Consider the following 20238-nt stretch of genomic DNA (forward strand, 5'->3'; position numbering starts at 1 on the left):
GCATGAAATTTGGGGGGTTGTTTATCTTATCGTGATTTGACTATTCATTTCATTCATTATTCCTTCTTGATTGTGAACAATACCTTCAAAACTTTCTATTGAAGATTAAAAGTGAAAGTGCTCATAAAGTTGAATTCTACATTTTATCGAAATGGATTCCAACATAGGTGATAATTTGAATTCCATTTTTTTTAAAGTATAGGTACTTTATCTGTCAAAATTTGACCTAATCATTCCATTATCTGTGATAATAATAGATGTTGTTCATGCGATTTATATTTAACTGAGATTTATTTTTCAAGGAGTTTTGAATGCAGATATCTTGGAGAAATTCCGCCAAGAATTTTATAGTGACAAGAAAAATGTTCTTGCTCAAAATATTTGTTCAAAAGTGGACCCCTTCGATGTTGCATTGTCCAGGAAACTTTTGGAAGAAACCCAGCACGTATTCAATCACAAGGTATGTTTTTGTCAATAAGATTCTATAGATTATTATTTTCAAAACCATTTTTCATCAAACTGCTTATGTTTCGATTTACCTATTAGGAATTATGGTTCTGAAAAAAAAAACAAGATTAGACAAAAATGTCTTTCATCATAACAATACTATAATAGACAAGATGAGCTCAGTATATTAGAAACTTTTCTGTAGAGTCAAAATTACCTTTTTTACATTCTTAACTGATAATTGTAAGATTTCCTTTTTCATGAACATGCTTTTTTCAAAATTTCAACAAGTAAGTCTATGTTAATAGGTAACTGGTGAACTCTCCTGATGAGTCATATATTGATTAGATAGACCAATACAAACAATGGGTCAGTAGTCATCTGAAGAATTGATTATTTGCACACTGCAGCAAAATTAATCATAAACAACAGCTTGCATCAATAAAGTCACCAGTATGAGATACTTTTTATCATTGTCATGAATGCAGAGAATAGAATAACAGTTATTATGTTGGCCTTCATGAATGTTTTGCTGTTACAACAGTTTTGGCCATCAAACAAAAGTTTATGCACCTGAACTACATTATTTCCATTTCGAGGCTAGAAATGAGAGTATTTTTTATGATTTTTATTACAGAGCTCCTTGAATATAATGTACTCAAGTGAATCATGGGGGTTCCAAATAAATTGTTATTTTCAGGCTGGTTTGAAATAATTAAAAATCTGATCAGTAGGATTTCAAACGTATTGTTACAAATTTGCTTTATTTTTCAATGTCAAACAAAAACCATGGTTATAGTTTTCAAAAGAAGTAACTGGTTATTTTTCCAGAACAAATAATCATTTTTGTTTATGTGATTATATTATTTGTTTTGTATAATTGAAAATAGTATTCTTGTTAGACATGATAACCTGAAGCTTCAAAATTGATAAACTCATATTTACAAAATGATACAAAAAGAATGTTATAATTATAAAAGAGCTAATCAGGTCACTCAATTCTGACTAGTTGTAAACAAGAGATTCTACATAAGGCTTATACTGTCCTATACCTATGTAATTTTCTATTTATCATTATTATCTTTTTAATGAAGTCGCCAAATTTGAACCCTTTACAGATTATACAGTAGAAAATATATTGTAAACCTGACAGTAAAATTGAAAGCATAATGTATTGCCTCAAACAAGATTCTATTGCAGAACAGATGTCAAAGCATTACATTGCAGTGGTTCTTGGTATTCTTTGGTTTTTTGAACTTTTCTTATAACCTCTACTAATGGGAATAATAAATAAACCGACATCGATGTAAAATCTGCTCAAGTGTAATAAACACAAAACTGAAAAATTTGAGCATTTTAGACAAGGGCAGAGTTATTAGGGGGGATGGTAATGCGGGTAATTACATACCCCCGACATTATCATTGAATACTGAAATGAAAGGTATAACTGGAACTTCTGGCATAGAATGAATCCAAAATAAACACTGTTCCCAAACACCAGAATTGCAACATTCTTTCCGACCCAGGTTTCACCAATCAAAGTAGCTTAGTCTAGAGATGAAGTTTCCGTTAATTTCAACAGAATGATTCATATAGAAATAAACAATGGAATGTTTAATATGAAATCTTTGTCGCTGTTCATAGTTCTCATGAAAGGCGTTTTGTGCGAAACTAGATTTTTTTGTCTCCGAAATCAGTTATTTGCTACATGTTCTTTGAAAAGAGTTTTAATCGCTTGCTCAGTCTGACCAGTTAAAAAATCTGTAACTTTGTCGTTGATTGAAGTGAATAGCTGAAATTTGGTATGTAGTATTTCTAGTGTATATACTATCAAATAGTGCTACATTCGTTGTTAATTTTTAATTGACTCCTAAAAAGAAGTAAGTTATCAAATCGTGTGTATTTCTTTTTGTTTGTAAAGTATATAAAAATTAATTTTTTCAGTAACACATTAAATTGCAATATTTAAAATCTGTTTAGGGTAGTGCAACAAACTCTGGCAACAAACTCTGTCCAAACCAATAAAGTTATTATGAAATAAAACCACGAATTGTACTACAAAAAATTAAATAAACATTCAATTATTACATATATCAACAATTCTCCATGATCATCTCACCAGACAATTGAATAATTTGAAAATTTGAAAACCTTACAAATAAGAAGAGTTTTGAAAAAATTCATTGTACTTCCTTGGAATACATTTTTTTAATAGGCTACACAATTACACGAAACATCAATCTTCTCACTAATTTCGAAAAAGAAATGAAAAAATTACACATCTGTTGATAGTAATTAATCAAGTGATTCTTGCAATGGTATCCATATTACCAGATACAACTGATTTGTTGATTTCATGTCATAAATTGTTTCCTCTTTATTTCATTTCCTCTGTTCATATTCTCGATATGAAGTTTTTATTTTTGCAATTTTAGTTTCCTATATGAATATTTATATTTTTGAGAATTTATTGAAGTTGTTTTTATTGAGCTAACTTGGTTAGCGAAACGAATATCGAGAGATAGCCCTTTAGATTTGATGCAGTAAAAGTGTTTTTGTCTGTTATGCTGGGGTCTGTTACAGATTACTTCAGACTAATAATTATCTGTCTTAAGAATTTTCGATGCTATTTTTCTATCTCATCATTTCATCTCATCATTACTGCTTTCAAGGCATTCTGAAAAGTTGAACAAACATATTCAAATAATATAATTCATAACAATATAAGTATTGTTATCTGTACTGTATAAGTATTGTTATCTGATACCTTTACCTGTTTGTTTATTCAACAAATGGTCTGTTTTCTCTTTTAATAATATCCATTGTTACTTTATCTTTTATTCTATTGAAATATAAATTTTGTTATGATGCAGGATTATTAATGACTGTAAGGAGTGATATTTTGCTAAACCCATCTAAATTTCAACTTACTCACAAATTTGTTTATTATTTGCTTGTATAAACCCTGATTGATGTCCCACGAAGAATATTGAGTTAGAAAAACAACTATTGTTTTTAATCAATTGATTTCCTTTGATGATAAAATTGACAAATTTATCAACAATAGCAATAAACATGTTATTTCCCAGGAAGCATAAGGAAAAGAATAACAATATAAAAAAAAAAATTAAAGAAATTCACGCCAATAATCAATGTATGAAATATAGTGTTGATAACAATATGAAAGTTTGTAATACAGGACTATTGAAATTTTAATCTATACATGGACTCTTGTAAAGGGTAAAAGATAGAGGGTAGGTTAAATGATGGCTCATATACAGAGAAAAAGAACATTAGAAAATTTAGTTTTCTGCTGTATTGTCATTCAGAATAAATTTTTCAAATATATTTGTTATGTATTTTGCATGAAAAGAAAAAAATTCTCTCATACAAATATTGAAAAAAGTCTTTCACACCGAATATTACAGCCAATCCCTCCTTTTCCATTTGTGAATATTTCATCTTGGCTGATGTCAACATGTTGAACAACTTATTGCAAATGCAATAAGTTGTTCAACATTGCCATTATAAATATGACTGATCACTGCCCCAATCGCAAAATTAGAAGAATACACCGTTAATTTCAAAGGTCTATTCGAATAATAGTGAGCTAAAACCGTATTTGACAATAACATTTTTTTATTTTTGCAAAACTATTTTGGCACTCTGTGGTCCATTGCCATTCAACTCCCTTAGTATAAAGGCTGCAAAATCATTGATGCATTTTGATATTTCGTGGTTGCAGACATTGTTTTATTTCATAAACCCTCTCCATCGATTTATGAAGACCGAATCTTGGAAAAATGCACTTTTAAGCACTCTTGAAGACGTTGTAAAACTAACTCTAATCTTTGAAAGAAAATAACCCCTTGTGGGTGGATACTGTAACCATTTTTGAACTATTCTCTGGCAATAACATTTGCTGGTAGGCTGCAGAAAGATCTAATTTTGAAAACTTTTCACCACCTTGTAATTGATTAAACAAATACTCATTTCGCGGAAGAGGGCATCTTTGTACCTCCAGTTGAGGACTGAGGGTTATTTTAAAATCGCCACTAACTCCGAACATTTTGTTTCAATATCGGAACGATGTGTGTTACCCGTCCGAAAAATTCGACAGGCATTAAAATATCATTATCAACTAATCTTTTTAATTCATTCTCTATTTTAGATTTCAAGCTGAATGGAACCGGGCGCGCCTGGTTTTAATTTCGAAGAAACTTTAAATTTGTTGAAGGTGCCGAAATTATTTTCGAATACGGCACTGTACTTCATTAGTAAATTATCAGGATTTACAGTAAAACTTATATAATTCAGATTATTTTCGATCTTGTTCACTTTACTTATTCCTAAGTTTAACATTGTTAATCCATTTCTTCCTATTAATGGTGGACCTCCGTTTTTAATAATATATATTTTCAACATGAAAGCTTTACCTTTGTAAAAAAACTTCAACTTCTGAAAATCATAACGGCTCGAACGAAATTCCAACATAATCTCTTGAAAGCAAATCATTTTTCTGAAGTAACTCATTTCTAAAATGTTTTTGAAATAAACTTTCAAAAATTGCGGCATTCGCAAAGCCGGAGTCTGCTTCAGAATTGAATGGCTTATTATCAATTTAACAAAGGTTAGGTTAGGTGAGCGGATCTATTCGATCCTCCACTGCAACCCGTAAGGGTTTATTGTGGCTCACACCTATTCACACTCGAGCAAATAAATCCAGCTTCTTAACGACGCCGATTAGTTTGTATGGTGAGTGGTCTTTCAGGTCAGATTTTAAGAGTACGGCTCTGCCGAACTCTTACAATCTCATTTTGTGTTAGTTTATTTGGTATCAGCCACTTATTTATATTTGGCAAAGTTGACAAGTTTTTTTCTTTCAAATTTATTAAATTTGAATCGGAATGATAAAATGTAGCATCGTCTGCGAATAAAATACCATTAATGTAATGAAGATGTTCAAATATATCATTAATGTAAATAATGAAAAGAAGTGGCCCCAGAACTGAACCTTGAGGTACACCACAAGTAATTTCCTGACTAGAGGATAGTGTTGAACCTTGAAAAACCGCGTGAACTCGTTGAGTTAAATATGATTCGAAAAATTTGTAAGCAATTCCTCTGACACCATAATATTCCAATTTCTGTAATAATACCTGATGCGAGATGCAGTCAAAAGCTTTACTTAGGTCACCTCTCTCAAAAGCATCGACCACATCGCTCACCAGTTTCGTTACGGCGTGAGTTTATTTTATTTATTTTCCTCAAAATATTTCGCCAGTCTCTTCTATAATTTTTCCAATTATAGGAATAATTGATATAGGACGATAGTTTTCAGGTGAGTTTACATTCCCGTTCTTGTGAATTGGGATAATTTTGGATTTTTTAAAGATGTCAGGAAAAATTCCGTTAATGAAACATAGATTGCGGAGTGTTGAAATAGGTTCTGCATTACTAAATTTGATTTCCTTCAATAAGGTACTGTTCATTCCATATACGTCATAACTATGAGATCTTTTCATGTCGGATATGGCCTCAAGAACTTCATTAGGTGTAGTGGGGAAGAGAAAAAATGAATTAGAATATGATGGCCGTGATTTTAAAAAGTCAGTTGCTGAAGCTGTGGTTGCGGGTAGTTGCTCTATCAGTATACCGGCGATAGTTGAAAAATATGAAACAAAATCATCTGTTGATAAATTGCAGGGTATTGAGACATTATTAATCCTACCTCTCTCGAGATTAATCAGCCTCCAAGTATCCTCGGACTTATTTTCCGAATTTATAAGATAGGTATTATATGACATAACCTGTCATTGGCATCGCTTTAGGCTTTGCCAAACAAAGTTTGAACACCTGGATGGCAAGAAGATTTATGAACTCCTGGCAGAATCTTTCAGGATTGGCTCACTCCAAAGCGTTTATTCACCCTTCGAAGCTTGATACCAAACAGTTGTTGGACTACAGTAGAGATGAACTTCGATGTCTAATAGGCCTTCTTACAGGTCACTGTCATTTGAATCAAAATACTTCATGTCTGACCTTTGGGTTACTTCGATATGGAGCAAAGCGTGGTCGTAGTGTACCTCAATACACCTGTACCTAATGTTTAACCCGCTGCTGTTGTAGCGGTCATTACTCTCTTACCTCTACACGTGGAATAAGTCTTAACTACGATTTGCAACTTGTGTATTGACTTGAGAGTGATTTTTATTTTATATATTAACCTCCTTACAGGGCAATACTTTCGATCACTGCGTTTGTGATACATGATTCCATGCTTTATCATTGCGTTGTTGTCTGAATGTATTACTTTGTTATGTAAGGAGGGTAATACATGCAATCTCTTAGATCTGCAAAAGAATTATCTCTCTCTTACTTAAAAATCATATATTGTTGGATCAGCAATTGAATACAATTCTCCACAATTTGGTGCCCTTCATATAATGTGGATATTGATATGCTTGAAAGTGTTCAAAACAAGGTTAAAAGGTAATCTTCTAATATATAAAAATGGATGTTTGTTGGTTGGTAAGTGATAAACTTCTACATCGCTTAACCGATCATGATGAAACTTGACATGTATAAGTAATTTTTCATAGAGAAGGTTTTTAGGCCATCAATTTTTCTGTAACCCGCCACTAGATGGCGTTGTAGAACACTTTTTGAAAGCACTGTTCTATAACACTGCGCACGCCTAAGTTCGTTGATTCTGATTCTGTCAAAATATTGGAACATCAACGATACAGCAACATAGTACTAGTCTAATATATAAAAATGGATGTTTGTTAGTTGGTTGGTAAGTGATAAACTTCTACATCGCTCAACCGATCGTGATGAAACTTGACATGCATAAGTAATTTTTCATTGAGAAGGTTTTTAGGCTATCAATTTTTCTGTAACCCGCCACTAGATGGCGCTGTAGAACACTTTTTGAAAGCACTGTTCTATAACGCTGCGCACGCCTAAGTTCGTTGATTCTGATTTTGTTAAAACATTGGGACAGCAGCAATACAGCAACATAGTACTAGTCTATTGGCGAATATAACTATAAAATTATATTGGACATTCTCAACTTGAATACTCTGACTCATTAGAATCAAATCTTACATTAATTCACAAAATAATCAATGGTAACATTAATTTCCAGAAACTTGTACTTATAACTATAGACCAGACGCTTTGCTATCAGTGATATATCATGGAGAAAGTCGTAAAGCACCATATCCTCAAATATTTGACTTTTCACTAACTTTTCCAAGGCTTTTGACAGAATAAATCACAATATTCTATTGAAGAAGATCGGAAATTTTGGTCTTACAGAACATTTGGTAAATTGGTTTGGTAGTTTTTCGGCTGGTCGTTCACAACAGGTTAAAATTGGAGGATGCAAATCAAGTGCTACAAGGATCACATTGTTCACCCCTGTTATTCAATATTTTTGTGAACGACATAGGATACTGTTTATAGAACAGTGAATTTTTAATGTTTGCGGATGACCTGAAGCTTTTCAGACCGATAAAATCATACAATGATCAAATTCTCCTTCAAGATGATCTAGATAAAGTTTATAAATGGCGTGTTATAAATAACTTATTTCTTAATGTAAATAAATGCCATTTCATTACTTTCTCAAGAGTTGGTAGGAATTTCGATACATCATACAACATAAATGATCAGCACTTAGAATACACTTCCTCTATAAAAGATTTGGGGGTCATTTTTGAAGAACAACTCAAATTTGTAAACCATATAAACCAAGTGAGTGTGAAATCATCCAAAACACTGGGTCTTATTTTACGTCATTGTTCAGGATTTTCCATTGAAGCATTAAAAAGGATTTATTTAGCTCTAGTGGTGTCTAAGTTAGAATATGCATGTATCATTTGGTCTCCATTTTACAATGTGCACTGTGTGTCTCTAGAAAGAGTGCAAAATACATTTCTGAGATTTTGTTCTTGCAAGTTGGGTCTTCAAATACAGTACTGTGACTATTCGAGTATATTACAAGAAATGGGGCTGAAACTATTGCAAACCAGAAGAATTAATGCAGATCTATGCTATGCATTCAAGCTGCTCAATGGACAAATAACTTGTCCTGAATTACTTGAATCTGTCAACATTCATGTTTGTTCCAAACAGTAATCTTAGACACAGCCATTTATTTCATATGCCCTTCCATCATACACATTATGGCAAACATACACCCTTGGAAAGAAGCCTAAAGTTAGTAGATGACAAAATCATCAGTATTTTTGGTGTCCCTTATGGTCGTTTTAAATCATTGAATAATTTAAGTTGGTAATTGTTTACATAAGGTAGTAACAAGTTTAATTTTAATTCTATATCCTAAAGTATTTTATAATGTTATATAGTTGTGTGCTGCAGAAACATTCCGTAGCGTATTAGTTTTTATTTTACATTTTATATTGTTCTTTTTTTTCTGTGAAATTTTTACACTGTAATGGGTTTTATCCCGTATAAATGAATAAATAAATAAATATTTGGAAGGCTTCAACATCTTGAGCGATCATCAATATGGCTTTCATAAAGCTTAGATCAGACCTTCTTTGGAGTATTGTTCTCATGTATGGAGCTCTGCTTCGAACTTGATTCATAATATTATATTTTTTTTGCCTTTTTTTAAATATTTTTCCTTACATATATCTGATAGTTATAGATTATTGTTACAGAATAGATGTGTGAATTTGTTAATTATTTTACAAAAAATAGGCAATGCCTTAAATAAGTAAATGAATTAATGAAAATAAATGAATAAGTTGATTCTGTGGTATATCTCCCATCTTAATACCCCTAATCAGACTACAGATGAAAACAGCGAAATTTTTTATTGGTTTATCAATGGTTTTGCAATGGAGTACAATTTGTAATAAGAATTTCCATTTAATTTGACCTTTCAAGTCTGTATGGAAAATAAAATAAAATAAAATTCAGAAAGTCTTACTTTAAAAAACAATCGACTCTAAATTGTCCTAAGATGTCGAAGCTAAATTTCAATTTTTATATATGTTTTTCAGATTGAAGCAGAGGCTAAACCAGTGACAAATCAGAAGAGCTCAGGGCGATGTTGGCTTTTTGCTGCTTTGAATGTGATTCGTCTGCCATTCATCAAGCAATTCAACTTGGACGACTTTGAGTTTTCTCAGGGCTACCTTTTCTTTTGGGACAAAATTGAGAGATCAAATTTTTTCCTCAACAGCATTGTTGAAAGTGCTAAGAGAAACGAAGATGTGGATGGACGCTTGGTATCATTCTTATTGAAAGTAGGTGAAACATTCTTAGTATACTTAGTATATACATTTGGTTCTATATACTCGAAATTATAATAATAAGAATAAATCTTGTGGACAAAGTTGGTGAAAAATACATACAAATGTAAGTATAGAAATATAAAAAGTGAATATAAAAACACCTACAAAAAAGTAAAGTTAGAACATACGCTATAGTTCAACATCGAAATTTTGTCTCAACATGGTTGTGTACAGACTTGTTTAAAAATATAACACTTATATAATAGACCTATAAACATATATACACTTATATATAATATAACATAAATAAACACACCCATTGCACCAAACAAACAAACATTAATATCTAAACAAGAATATCAAATATGCATATTTTGTCACGTAAATTTATCATTATAGAACTCTTGCAAATTATAATAGGATCTATCAGCCAAAAATGTTTTTACTCCTATTCTAAACATTTTGTTGGTCAAAGGAATTGGCAATTTCTACGCGGTGGAATGGGTGCTATAAGAATGGCGTGACGCCTCAAATAGGACATATTTTTGTAAATGAGGCAAACCGTTTCCAAAATGAACAAAGCAATCACTGTTAAAATCTTTTGCTCAACGAATTTGTGTCTGCATGAATCACGAGGTTCAATTTTACACATATACCTGATAGCCCGTTTCTGCAGTACTAATACAGACAGAAGTGCTGATGAATTGCATACTCCCCAAAACGGTATTCCATAACGTAAGTGGGATTCAACAAGGGCGTAATACACCGTTCTGGCAGTTTTGATTCCCAAATTTATTGAAGTTACTCTTACTGCATAACATCCAGAACAAATTTTACTTTTAAGTTGTTTAATATGCTCAATAAATTTGAGCTTGTTGTCAATGTGAATACCTAGAAATTTAGATTGAGTCTCTTTCTTGATCACTAAGTTATCACCAAATGACAGGTCATCAAGAGCACATCATTTGAGTTTTTGTTGTTCCACAAATTTCGTCGTGTCATCAGCGAGAAGAGTGAAATTTCTAGAAATGCTCAAATTTGCAATGTCAGTGACATATAATAAGAATAATATGGGTCCCAACACTGATCCTTGTGGACCCACACAAAATTTCCTTTTTTTTCTGAAAGTCCTGTTGTTCTTACCATTTGATTCCTTCCTGAAAGGTAAGATTCAAACCATTTGAGCGTCATCTCTCTACAGCCGTATTGGTGAATTTTTCTTAGCAAGATCTTATGATCAACGCAATCAAATGCCTAAGAAAGATCACAAAAGACCGCAGCTGCTACACTACCAGAATTCAACGTTTAGTAAATATCATAAAGAAACGAAAAGATGGCATCGTGCGTATTTTTATTGCTTTGAAAACCAAACTGGCTTTCACTTGAAAAATTGTGGTGTTGTAGGAAAATTGTCAGATGTATTTTCACAAGTTTTTCGATAACTTTGGCTATAGTTGGAATGAGAGAGATCGGGCGAAGATTCGCGGGATCTCCACCTTTATATAATGGAAGGACAACGTATGTTTTCAGAAAATCAGGAGAAATTCCATTGTGGAAAGAGGTGTTGATTAGAGATACAAATGTTTGCAGTGCCTCAGTTGGAATTTTGAATAATTTTTATGGAAATTCCATCATAATCAGTTGCATTTTTATTCTTTATATTCCTCAAAATTTCTACTAATTCACTAATATTAGTAAACGATGTTAGGTTATCCTCAATTCTGACATCTTCATGATTTATTAAGGGATTTAAGGTACCACTATATTCTCACTAAGGTTTTTTGCAATGGAACAATAATAATCATTGATTTTATCAAGATTAAATAATATTCCCACATGTTTTTTTTTAATTTTCCGGTAATATCACTGCTTCTTTCATTTTATTAGTCAACTTAGGGAACAAATAAATCAAAAACCTTTCAGCTCTGTTTGCATGTATTGAAAGTACTTAAAAACTCAAGGAAAATGTAAGAGCTGCTATTTTGTTTTGTCTGTTTCCATACTTGGAAAGATATTTTTCTCATCAAAATTAATAATTTAAGGATCCGACGACTGATGGAGGCCAATGGGACATGGTAGTCAATCTAATCAACAAGCACGGGCTAATGCCGAAAAAAAACTTTCCGGAATCTTTCAGCTGTGAGTCAAGCATGAAATTGAACCAGGTATTGAAGAGCAAGTTACGTGAATACGCCAAGGCTATCAGGAATCTCGTTTTGAAAGGCGCTAGCGACGCAGACATCAGCAAACTCATCGAAGGACAGATGGCCAACATTTACAGAGTTATTGGTATTTGCCTTGGCATACCCAACGAAACTTTCACTTGGAACTACTATGATAAAAATAAAACTTTCCACAGCGTTGGTCCAATCACAGCTAAGGACTTTTACGAGAAGCATGTCAAAGCTGTCTTCAACGTTGATGATAAGGTATGAAGTTCGAAACAATTGTACTTGTTTGTATTGTATTGTTTTGTGTAATTTCTATATTGTATTTTCCAACAGGGAAGAGTGTTTTTATTATTTGTTGAACACTAGGCTAGGTATCAAATTGATTCTGAGGAAAGAGAAAAAATTTTCAGTATGCTGTATCCAAAATGCCAAAAATTACTTAAATGCGGTAATGAAAATAATAATATAATATATTCTTTATTTCATATGAACATTTATATATACAACAAACTATACAGCGTGACTCACGGCCGATGGTAGGTTAGACGTTTCTGGAAAAACGCAAAGCATGATTTTTCCGAAAATTTCACCTCTCACATTTCCTTACCTGTTTTATCGATCTAAAGTATTTTCAGCATTGTGGCGTTGCCACTTCCATCAAAAAGTCCTAGCAACTTAATTTTTTTTAATGGAACACCCCGTATATTAATACATTTTTGGAATCGCTCTGGTATTTTAATACTATTTTGTTAATAATGTCCTATACCTATCTCTATCTGTTTTCGAGATAAAAAATAAATTGTGCTAAATATGGTCCAAAACATAGCCTTAATTGAAATTAAATACATCAGTACTCTCAATTCATGAAAAGTTGATATTTTGATGATAGTTTGGACAAACTCGAAATATTCAAATAACACCAAGAAATCGACTCCATATCATACAGGGCGTGCTAAAATTACTATTAATTCCATTGTGGATAAAAGTAGTCGAAAGTTCATTTTTTCAAATGAAACCCCTTGTATATTACTCGATAAATTGTCTCGATTTGTCAAATCGACATAGAAGGCTAACTTCCACATCCATTCACTATTTTCTAAATCGGCAAAAGGGCGCTGCTTCTCATTTAAAGAAATTTCGATCTCTGCTCGAAGTTCAAAAAAGCGCTTAAGGACTTTTCCGCAACTAAGCCAGCGTAAGGCAGTATGATATGGTAAATCATTTTCTCCAATGTGTTGAATAAACTCGCGGAATTGTCGGTGATTCAGCCCAGTGGATCTGATGAAGTTAACAATGATATGACTGGTTTTAGAACTTCAGACATATCCAAACATTTTCCGCACAAGGACTGTTGATGAATGATACAATGTAAGACTAATGGTTTTGAACCACCATCATTTTCTACAGCCTTTTTGACACAAGTGCAACCACTCCTTTATTTTTACCATACATATTTTTGCCTCCATCAGCTGTTATAGATTTCAAATTTCTCCATCGAAGGTTCTTTTTATTAATGGCATTTTCAACTCCCTTGAAAATATATGCCCCAGTTGTCGTGCCGTGAATACTATCAATATCAAGAAGTTCTTCATACACTTCATAGCTTGTATCTACTCCGCGAATAAAAATCAACACCTGAGCAGTATCTGACAGACAGTTGAGATGATATATTTTCTGCGAAGTCTTGCACCCTCCGAGCCACGGTGTTTGCTGACAAACTGACACTTTTAAATAAATTTACCTTTTCGGGGCATATTTCTTCGGCTACTGCAATCAAGCATTCTTTTATCATTTCTCCATCGGTGAATGGTTTGCCACGTTTTCCGATTTCAAGAGCCACACGAAAGCTAGCGCGAGTTGCAGACTCTTGTTTAGTATTCGCTTTGGTAAACAAAGATTGCTGCGATTTGAGTCCGCATTTCAAAGCTTCAAATTTTTCCTTTCGCAAATTTCCTGTATACTTGGAGTAACTTTGAAGATGTTTCGATTCATAGTGTCGTTTAATGTTATAGTCTTTGAGAACAGCTATGGTTTCATTACAAATTAAACATAGCGTCTTATTACTGGACTCAATCACAAAATACTGAAAGTTTCATTTTTCTTGGCATGTTCTGCATTCACTGTCGATTTTTCGCTCCTCTTCCATACTAACAAATCACACATAAAAACAATAGTCAAATCAAAATACTTTTATTGACGGGTGTTACTTTATTTCACAATAGACAGTTTCGCTTTTCCTACGCAGACTAACTCGCAGTTGCGCCGCTAGCCTTTTTATATGCAATTATTACTGCCATCTCGAGGTGATCGGAATACACTAGCTAGAACCAGAACTTTCTCGAACCAACGCGGTAATTCAAAATATTTAATTACGCCTAATGCCACCTAGCGGGTAGCTGAAAAAGATAGTACATAGTACCACTACTCGCCACTGGATGTCGTTAAGGGTTACAATACACAATAATAATTGAAATGCAAAAAAAGCGTAAGTTTGCTTAGGTCACGCACTTTGCGACTATCCTAGTCTAGAAATATAGTTAAGGCAGAAATTGGCCCTTGGAACAAACTGAAAAAATCATTATGGCCCGAAGGCTTCAAAGTTTGGAGACCCCTGCTTTAGATCTTGAAACTCCACTAAGTTTAATTGTAGATATTGAAATGTGCACACAAGTATTCGCAATTGGAGACACATGGACACCACCGTCTCATAGAGACTCTGACGTCATACAGTATTTGTATTAGGAAAATATTCTGAACACACAATAATTAAACGTAAAAAATAACTTTTTGCCTGTTCTTGAATTTTTTTGCGCCACTGCAGAAATGGAACACAGTTATCTGAAAAAAAGGGGCAATTGATTCCAGCCCAAATTATTTTCTTTCAATGAAAACTTTTTTAGCTGCTGTATCTCCCTATGAATCTTAGAATAACAATAAGCTAAAATGATGTAAAATTCTGTCACTTGGTGAGATATATTTAAGTGTATTTGTTGGTAGAAAGTTTATTACCCCATTCAAGGACATTCTTTTTTTTTAGTAAAGTAGTAAACATTTATTTGTTTCCAGAAAACTACAATTCTAAATGGTATTGAAGAACTGCTTGTTTTATTTATTTACATTTTCGCATTTGTTATTTTTTTTTGTTTTTAATTAGACCAATTCTCAAATAGCTCCCTATATGAATATTTCTTTTATAAATAATTTCCTGTGTATTCAGTTCAGTTTGGTTCCATTTGAATAAAACATTTCCATCTTTCTTTAGGTTTGTCTAGTCACAGACCCAAGACCCACTAATGATTATGGCAAAGTCTATACGGTAGATTGTCTTGGTAATATGGTTGGAGGAAGAAGGTGCATTTACAACAACCAACCAGTGGAGCTGCTTCTGGAGCTGACCAAGAAAAGTATAATGGAAGGAGAGGCTGTGTGGTTCGGTTGTGAAGTTTCAAAAAGATTTGCTCCGAAACAAGGCATTCAAGATTTGAGAGCGTAAGCAGACATCTGTGTTTTTGATAATTTTTTTTCTCGTCTCACTGGAAAAAGTGAGGTTTTATTAAAACCATAATCTATTTGAATCTTTTCATAGGTGAAAAAGCCAAAAAAGCAAAACAATCATTGTAAATTCAAAATTTACTATAAATGAGAGATATTTTCAATTTTGGGAACACCCTCTCCGTACCTTTTGATTTGAAATCATAGTATCAAAAGACTTTTATAAGTTCGTATTTTTCAAATTTTTTTTCCATTTTTGACATTGATAAATGAAGACTTTTTCATAAAATTTGTTTCGAATGTGTACCTTATGAAAAAAAAGGAATCCGTTGAAAAATAAACGTTTTTGTAATCTAAAAATGGTCATGCTATATATGTATTTTGACCATAAATATACTTGCTTCTTTTGAAAAGGTTGAATTGGATATGATATTTCACAATTGCATCTTCTATTTTCAGACATGATTTTCCCCTTGTTTTTGGAGTGGATATTCAAGTCAACTTGTCTAAAGCCGATAGACTCCTTTATGGTGAAAGTTCGATGACCCACGCCATGGTTTTCACTGCTTTGAGTACAAATGTAAGAAATTCATCGTACTGCTAGACCTTCGTAAAAATAGTAGTCTTTTGAAAAAATTTCTCCACAACTTTGTGTGACTAACATATCTAATTTCACGACACATCAGTTTTTTTTTTCTATTATTGCAAGGAATTAGTTTACGGGTTGATCAAATTTGTTCATTTCAATCATGAGCGACTGTTTCAATACTAATATTTGTTAATTGCATTCGTAGGAAGATGGAGAAGTATTGAAATTGAGAGTAGAAAATTCTTGGGGAGAGGAGAGAGGCGAGAAAGGTTACCTTGTCATGTCTGCAGAATGGTTCAAAGAATTTACTTTTGAAGTAGTGGTCGATAAGAAGTACGTTCCCCAAGAAGTTTTAGATGTTTTTAGTCAAGAGCCCATCGTTCTTCCTGCTTGGGATCCAATGGGAACTTTAGCGCAATGATAGTGTTTGAAATGTTCACTAGTAGGCCTCAGTTGTAAGTATTGCCTCTGTTTTGTTAATTCGGACCGGATTTTGGCTTGTATTCCCTCGTTTCAATTGAAAACAAAAGTTTACGTGATGAAGCGCTTGCTGTTATGCAAATTTGTTAACTACTGAACGGAAAAATGTTCAGTAGAAGTGTTCATCTGAACGAAATGCCTACAAAACATCAGTGTTATGTCGCAATCATTGTTTGTGTCAGAACTACTTGTAGATGAAAAATAATAGTGCTTTCTGTGAAAAATTAATGCGTTAACGCTTTCAAACGAACGATTTGGCAAAGAACAGGTTGTATATAAAGGAACAAGAATCCTGAGTGGTGAAGTCAAGAATAAACTTGAGAGGATCAGTTACCACTCAAATTCCCAACGAGAAGAGGCTATAAGATGTGGAAGAATTTTATGTGCTGTAATAGTTTCTTGAGAAAATGTAGACTATTATTAATACTGTAAATGAAGTTGGGTTTTGAGTTCGGAACAAATATCCGAAGAAAGATGTGGGTTGTTTGATGTCTATCCTCATAACGGCTTCTCAGGTCACACGATTCGCAAACCCAATGATTCCTTACTTCAGATATGAGATCGCTGGGTCCGAGAGTTATGCTTCCTGAGCAGTGAATCAAGAATAGACTTCATTATTTACTAGGTCAACTTCAAGTCATCGAAGTTGACTCAGCAAACCTTGAATTTCATAATTTCGAAAAGCTCAATTTTTTGCTTCTTGATAGAAAATCATAGTGCTCTTCAAGATCATTTCATTCTATAAGACATCCATAATAGCATTTCAATGTTTAATCCCCTGCAATCTTGAAATATGGAATTCCCAAATATACCAATAAACAAGTTATACAATGACATCGATTGCAAAGTGTTAAAACGTTAATGAAAAACTATCCTAAGTAACGAGAATGGCAGACAGTACATGAATGGTTGTAAACTAAATCTCTGTTGCATATCTCTATTTTGAATAGTATTGCCAAGCCTTTATATTTTTCTGCCAATGAGCATTTTTTACTTGAAATACATGTGATTCCATAAACTTGAATAATTAATACCTCGATAATTACAAGGTCAGATCTCGCTATACCATACTTCAACATTATATATTTTGTAATGTATCACAATTTGATTTTTAAAAGAAATTGTACATTCAACTTATTGAACACCCAAACAATGAATTTTGGAGCGACCTCTTATGGAAAGTTAATGTCTCAGACAGATCAAATGACATTTATAACTTTTGAAATTCACGGGAATTGATATCCTTGTCTATATGAAACGAGTACCAAAGTTTAATAAAAACAAATATATTTTAAACAACTGGATTTTTTATTATTTTCTTTTTTTTTTCTTAAGTCTGACTTATTTATAACATTTATTTGTTAATAATGTACTTTAATTAGTTTTTTAACTAAGGAAACATTGTTTGAAAATAAAAAGAAAGTGTAAACTATAGCTTATGGTAATTATTCATTTTTCCCACACACACATCAGTAGCCTATTTTCAGATGTTAATGGGTCAAAAGTTTTTTTATCGTCTTTTGATTTGATCAGGCAAAGTTTTACTGTTTTTTCGGAGGAACATCTTCAATATAGATTAACAGTATTTTGTTCATTTACTGAAAAACTAACTATGTTATGTTTGTTTTCTTTTCAGGTGAAACTGCGGCCACTGATTTTATCGTTTTCAAACGTTTTTTATTCTGAGTGATGTCGAGTTGGTTTATTTGTTGGTTACCATATTAATTGTCTACCTATTAAAATATGCTGTGTAAATAAAACAATGAGACTGTTTACATATAATTTGTAAGAAATACTTATTGATTTAAGAACCCCCTGCTCTATGAAATGAATATTAAATATATAGTTTGGAAAAATATTATACTGTTTTACTCAGAAAATGACAATTGTTTGCGATTGCTGGTCTGATTGTGCTTGAATGGAGGTAAAATGGTTTGTATGCTCTCTAATAATTCTAAATTAGACATGAAGAGCAAATTATTTCCTTCAACACTACTACAAGAATTAAATACTAAAACAAAAAATAAAATGTTGGGGTTTATTATAGACCCTACTCTCAACTGGTCTGAATACATCAAGCACAAAGTTAGGTAGAAGGTGCTTGGCTCTACAAGTTGGAAGAAAATAATGCAACATATCTATTCTCTGGCAATTATATATATATATATATATATATATATATATATATATATATATATATATATATATATATATATATATATATATATATATATATATATATATGTATAAGGAAGGTAGCGATACAATTTTGAGGCGAACAAATAAAGGAGGACAATGTTCTCTGCTATTACAATTCAAAATTATTCTCACGGCCTTTTTTTGTTGTCGATACTGTAACTCATATGAGCATGAAAAAGTGCAAAGTAGGTACTTTTCAGTGTATCATGATTAACATATCTCTTCAATTGCCAGAGTAAAAATAGCGTACTAGAAAGTTTATGTCTAAGTTGTTCAATATGACAATTCCAGCCAAGTCTGTTATCAATAGTTATTCCCAATAATTTAACGTTATTGTCCTCCATGAGAGAATTATTTGTAGAAAATGTCATATTCTGGGTTTTAGGTTAGTCTATATACAATACTATTATTAAATTGTTGCTTAATAGCCTGAAACCAATATTTGGCTTTTTCTTGTAACGCCAGTGATAACATCGGTAGTGAGAGGTAATCAGGGTAGTATCATCAGCAAACAAAGTACACTTTTCCGGCAACAGAACTTGGCGCAAATCATTAATGTAAATGATAAACAGTAACGGTCCAAGAACTCTGTGGGACACCATGTATGTTAGTTTTCAACTCTGACCTCTCATTGCTGACTTCAACAACTTGATAGCGATTTTTTAGGTAAGATTCAAAAAGCTTTAGAGCAACTCCTCTCAGTCCATAATAACTCAGCTTCTAAAGAAGGATATCATGAGAGACACAGTCGAAAGCTTTCGACAAATCACATAGGATTACTGATGCATGATGTCCTTTGTCCATCGCCTCAACTATATCTCTCACAACACTCATCACTGCACAAGTAGTCGAGTTGTTTTTTCGAAAACCAAATTGAGAATCATGGAAGTAGTTATTCATCTCAAAATAAGCTGCCAACTTCTGTCTGATTATCTTTTCGAGAATCTTTGAAAATATACAAATTATCGAAATCGGACGATAGTTATCAGGAAGTGCTTTGTCACCCTTCTTATGAATTGGTATAACTTTTGCATACTTGAATATATCCGGAAACACACCAGTGAATAAAATTAAGTTGATGAGCTCTGTTAATGGTAGTAATATTATGTCAATGGTATCTTTTATTATTCTACTGTTTAGGTTGTAAAAATCTGTGCATTTTGAATTTTTCAAAGAGTTGACAGTATCCAGTACTTCTTGAGATGTAACTTGTGGAAAAAAAATGACTTCGAAGGGGTCGGAAGTTTTTTGAACTGAAGTAATTCAGAGTCTGATATTTGCGGTAATTATATTTTCTGCTATTCCTATAAAAAAGTTATTGAAATCATCTGGGGTTATATCCATATCTAATTGGTTGAGTCTATTTTTGTTCCTTTCATAGTTCACAACTCGACAACAGGCTTTTGATTTGTTATCCGAGGAAGCGATAAATCGATCATTTGCACTCTTTGTTTCTTATAGTCAGATTTCAGATTTTTATAGATATTCCAATGATGATTATCTCTGCTAATATTACAAATGGATTTTATCTCAGTTAGTGTTTTTCTCATTTCTTTCAGCGAGTTGTTATACCATGATACTGGAGGTT

The 20238-nt window shown here is 32.6% G+C and overlaps 1 protein-coding gene and 1 long non-coding RNA gene across 2 annotated transcripts; one reads left to right on the forward strand and one right to left on the reverse strand.

Moving 5' to 3' along the window:
• The first annotated feature begins 9 nt into the window (after nt 1-9).
• Nucleotides 10-18309, forward strand: LOC111504129 (bleomycin hydrolase). Its single transcript, XM_023158622.2, has 8 exons — nt 10-167; nt 303-460; nt 9486-9731; nt 11762-12148; nt 15153-15379; nt 15842-15962; nt 16177-16426; nt 18088-18309. Exons 1-7 carry the CDS (start codon nt 152-154, stop codon nt 16390-16392), a joined length of 1371 nt encoding a protein of 456 aa, XP_023014390.1. The 5' UTR covers nt 10-151; the 3' UTR covers nt 16393-16426; nt 18088-18309.
• On the reverse strand, nt 319-1392 carry LOC141485677 (uncharacterized). Its single transcript, XR_012467395.1, has 2 exons — nt 665-1392; nt 319-557 (listed from the first exon to the last, which is right to left on the reverse strand). It is a non-coding gene; the product is annotated as an uncharacterized lncRNA (long non-coding RNA).
• Nucleotides 18310-20238: the final 1929 nt, after the last annotated feature.

This window comes from Leptinotarsa decemlineata, unplaced genomic scaffold, assembly GCF_025532065.1.
Source record: "Leptinotarsa decemlineata unplaced genomic scaffold, Ldec_3_MD MMD2_P_RNA_scaffold_1, whole genome shotgun sequence".
Taxonomy (NCBI): domain Eukaryota; kingdom Metazoa; phylum Arthropoda; class Insecta; order Coleoptera; family Chrysomelidae; genus Leptinotarsa; species Leptinotarsa decemlineata.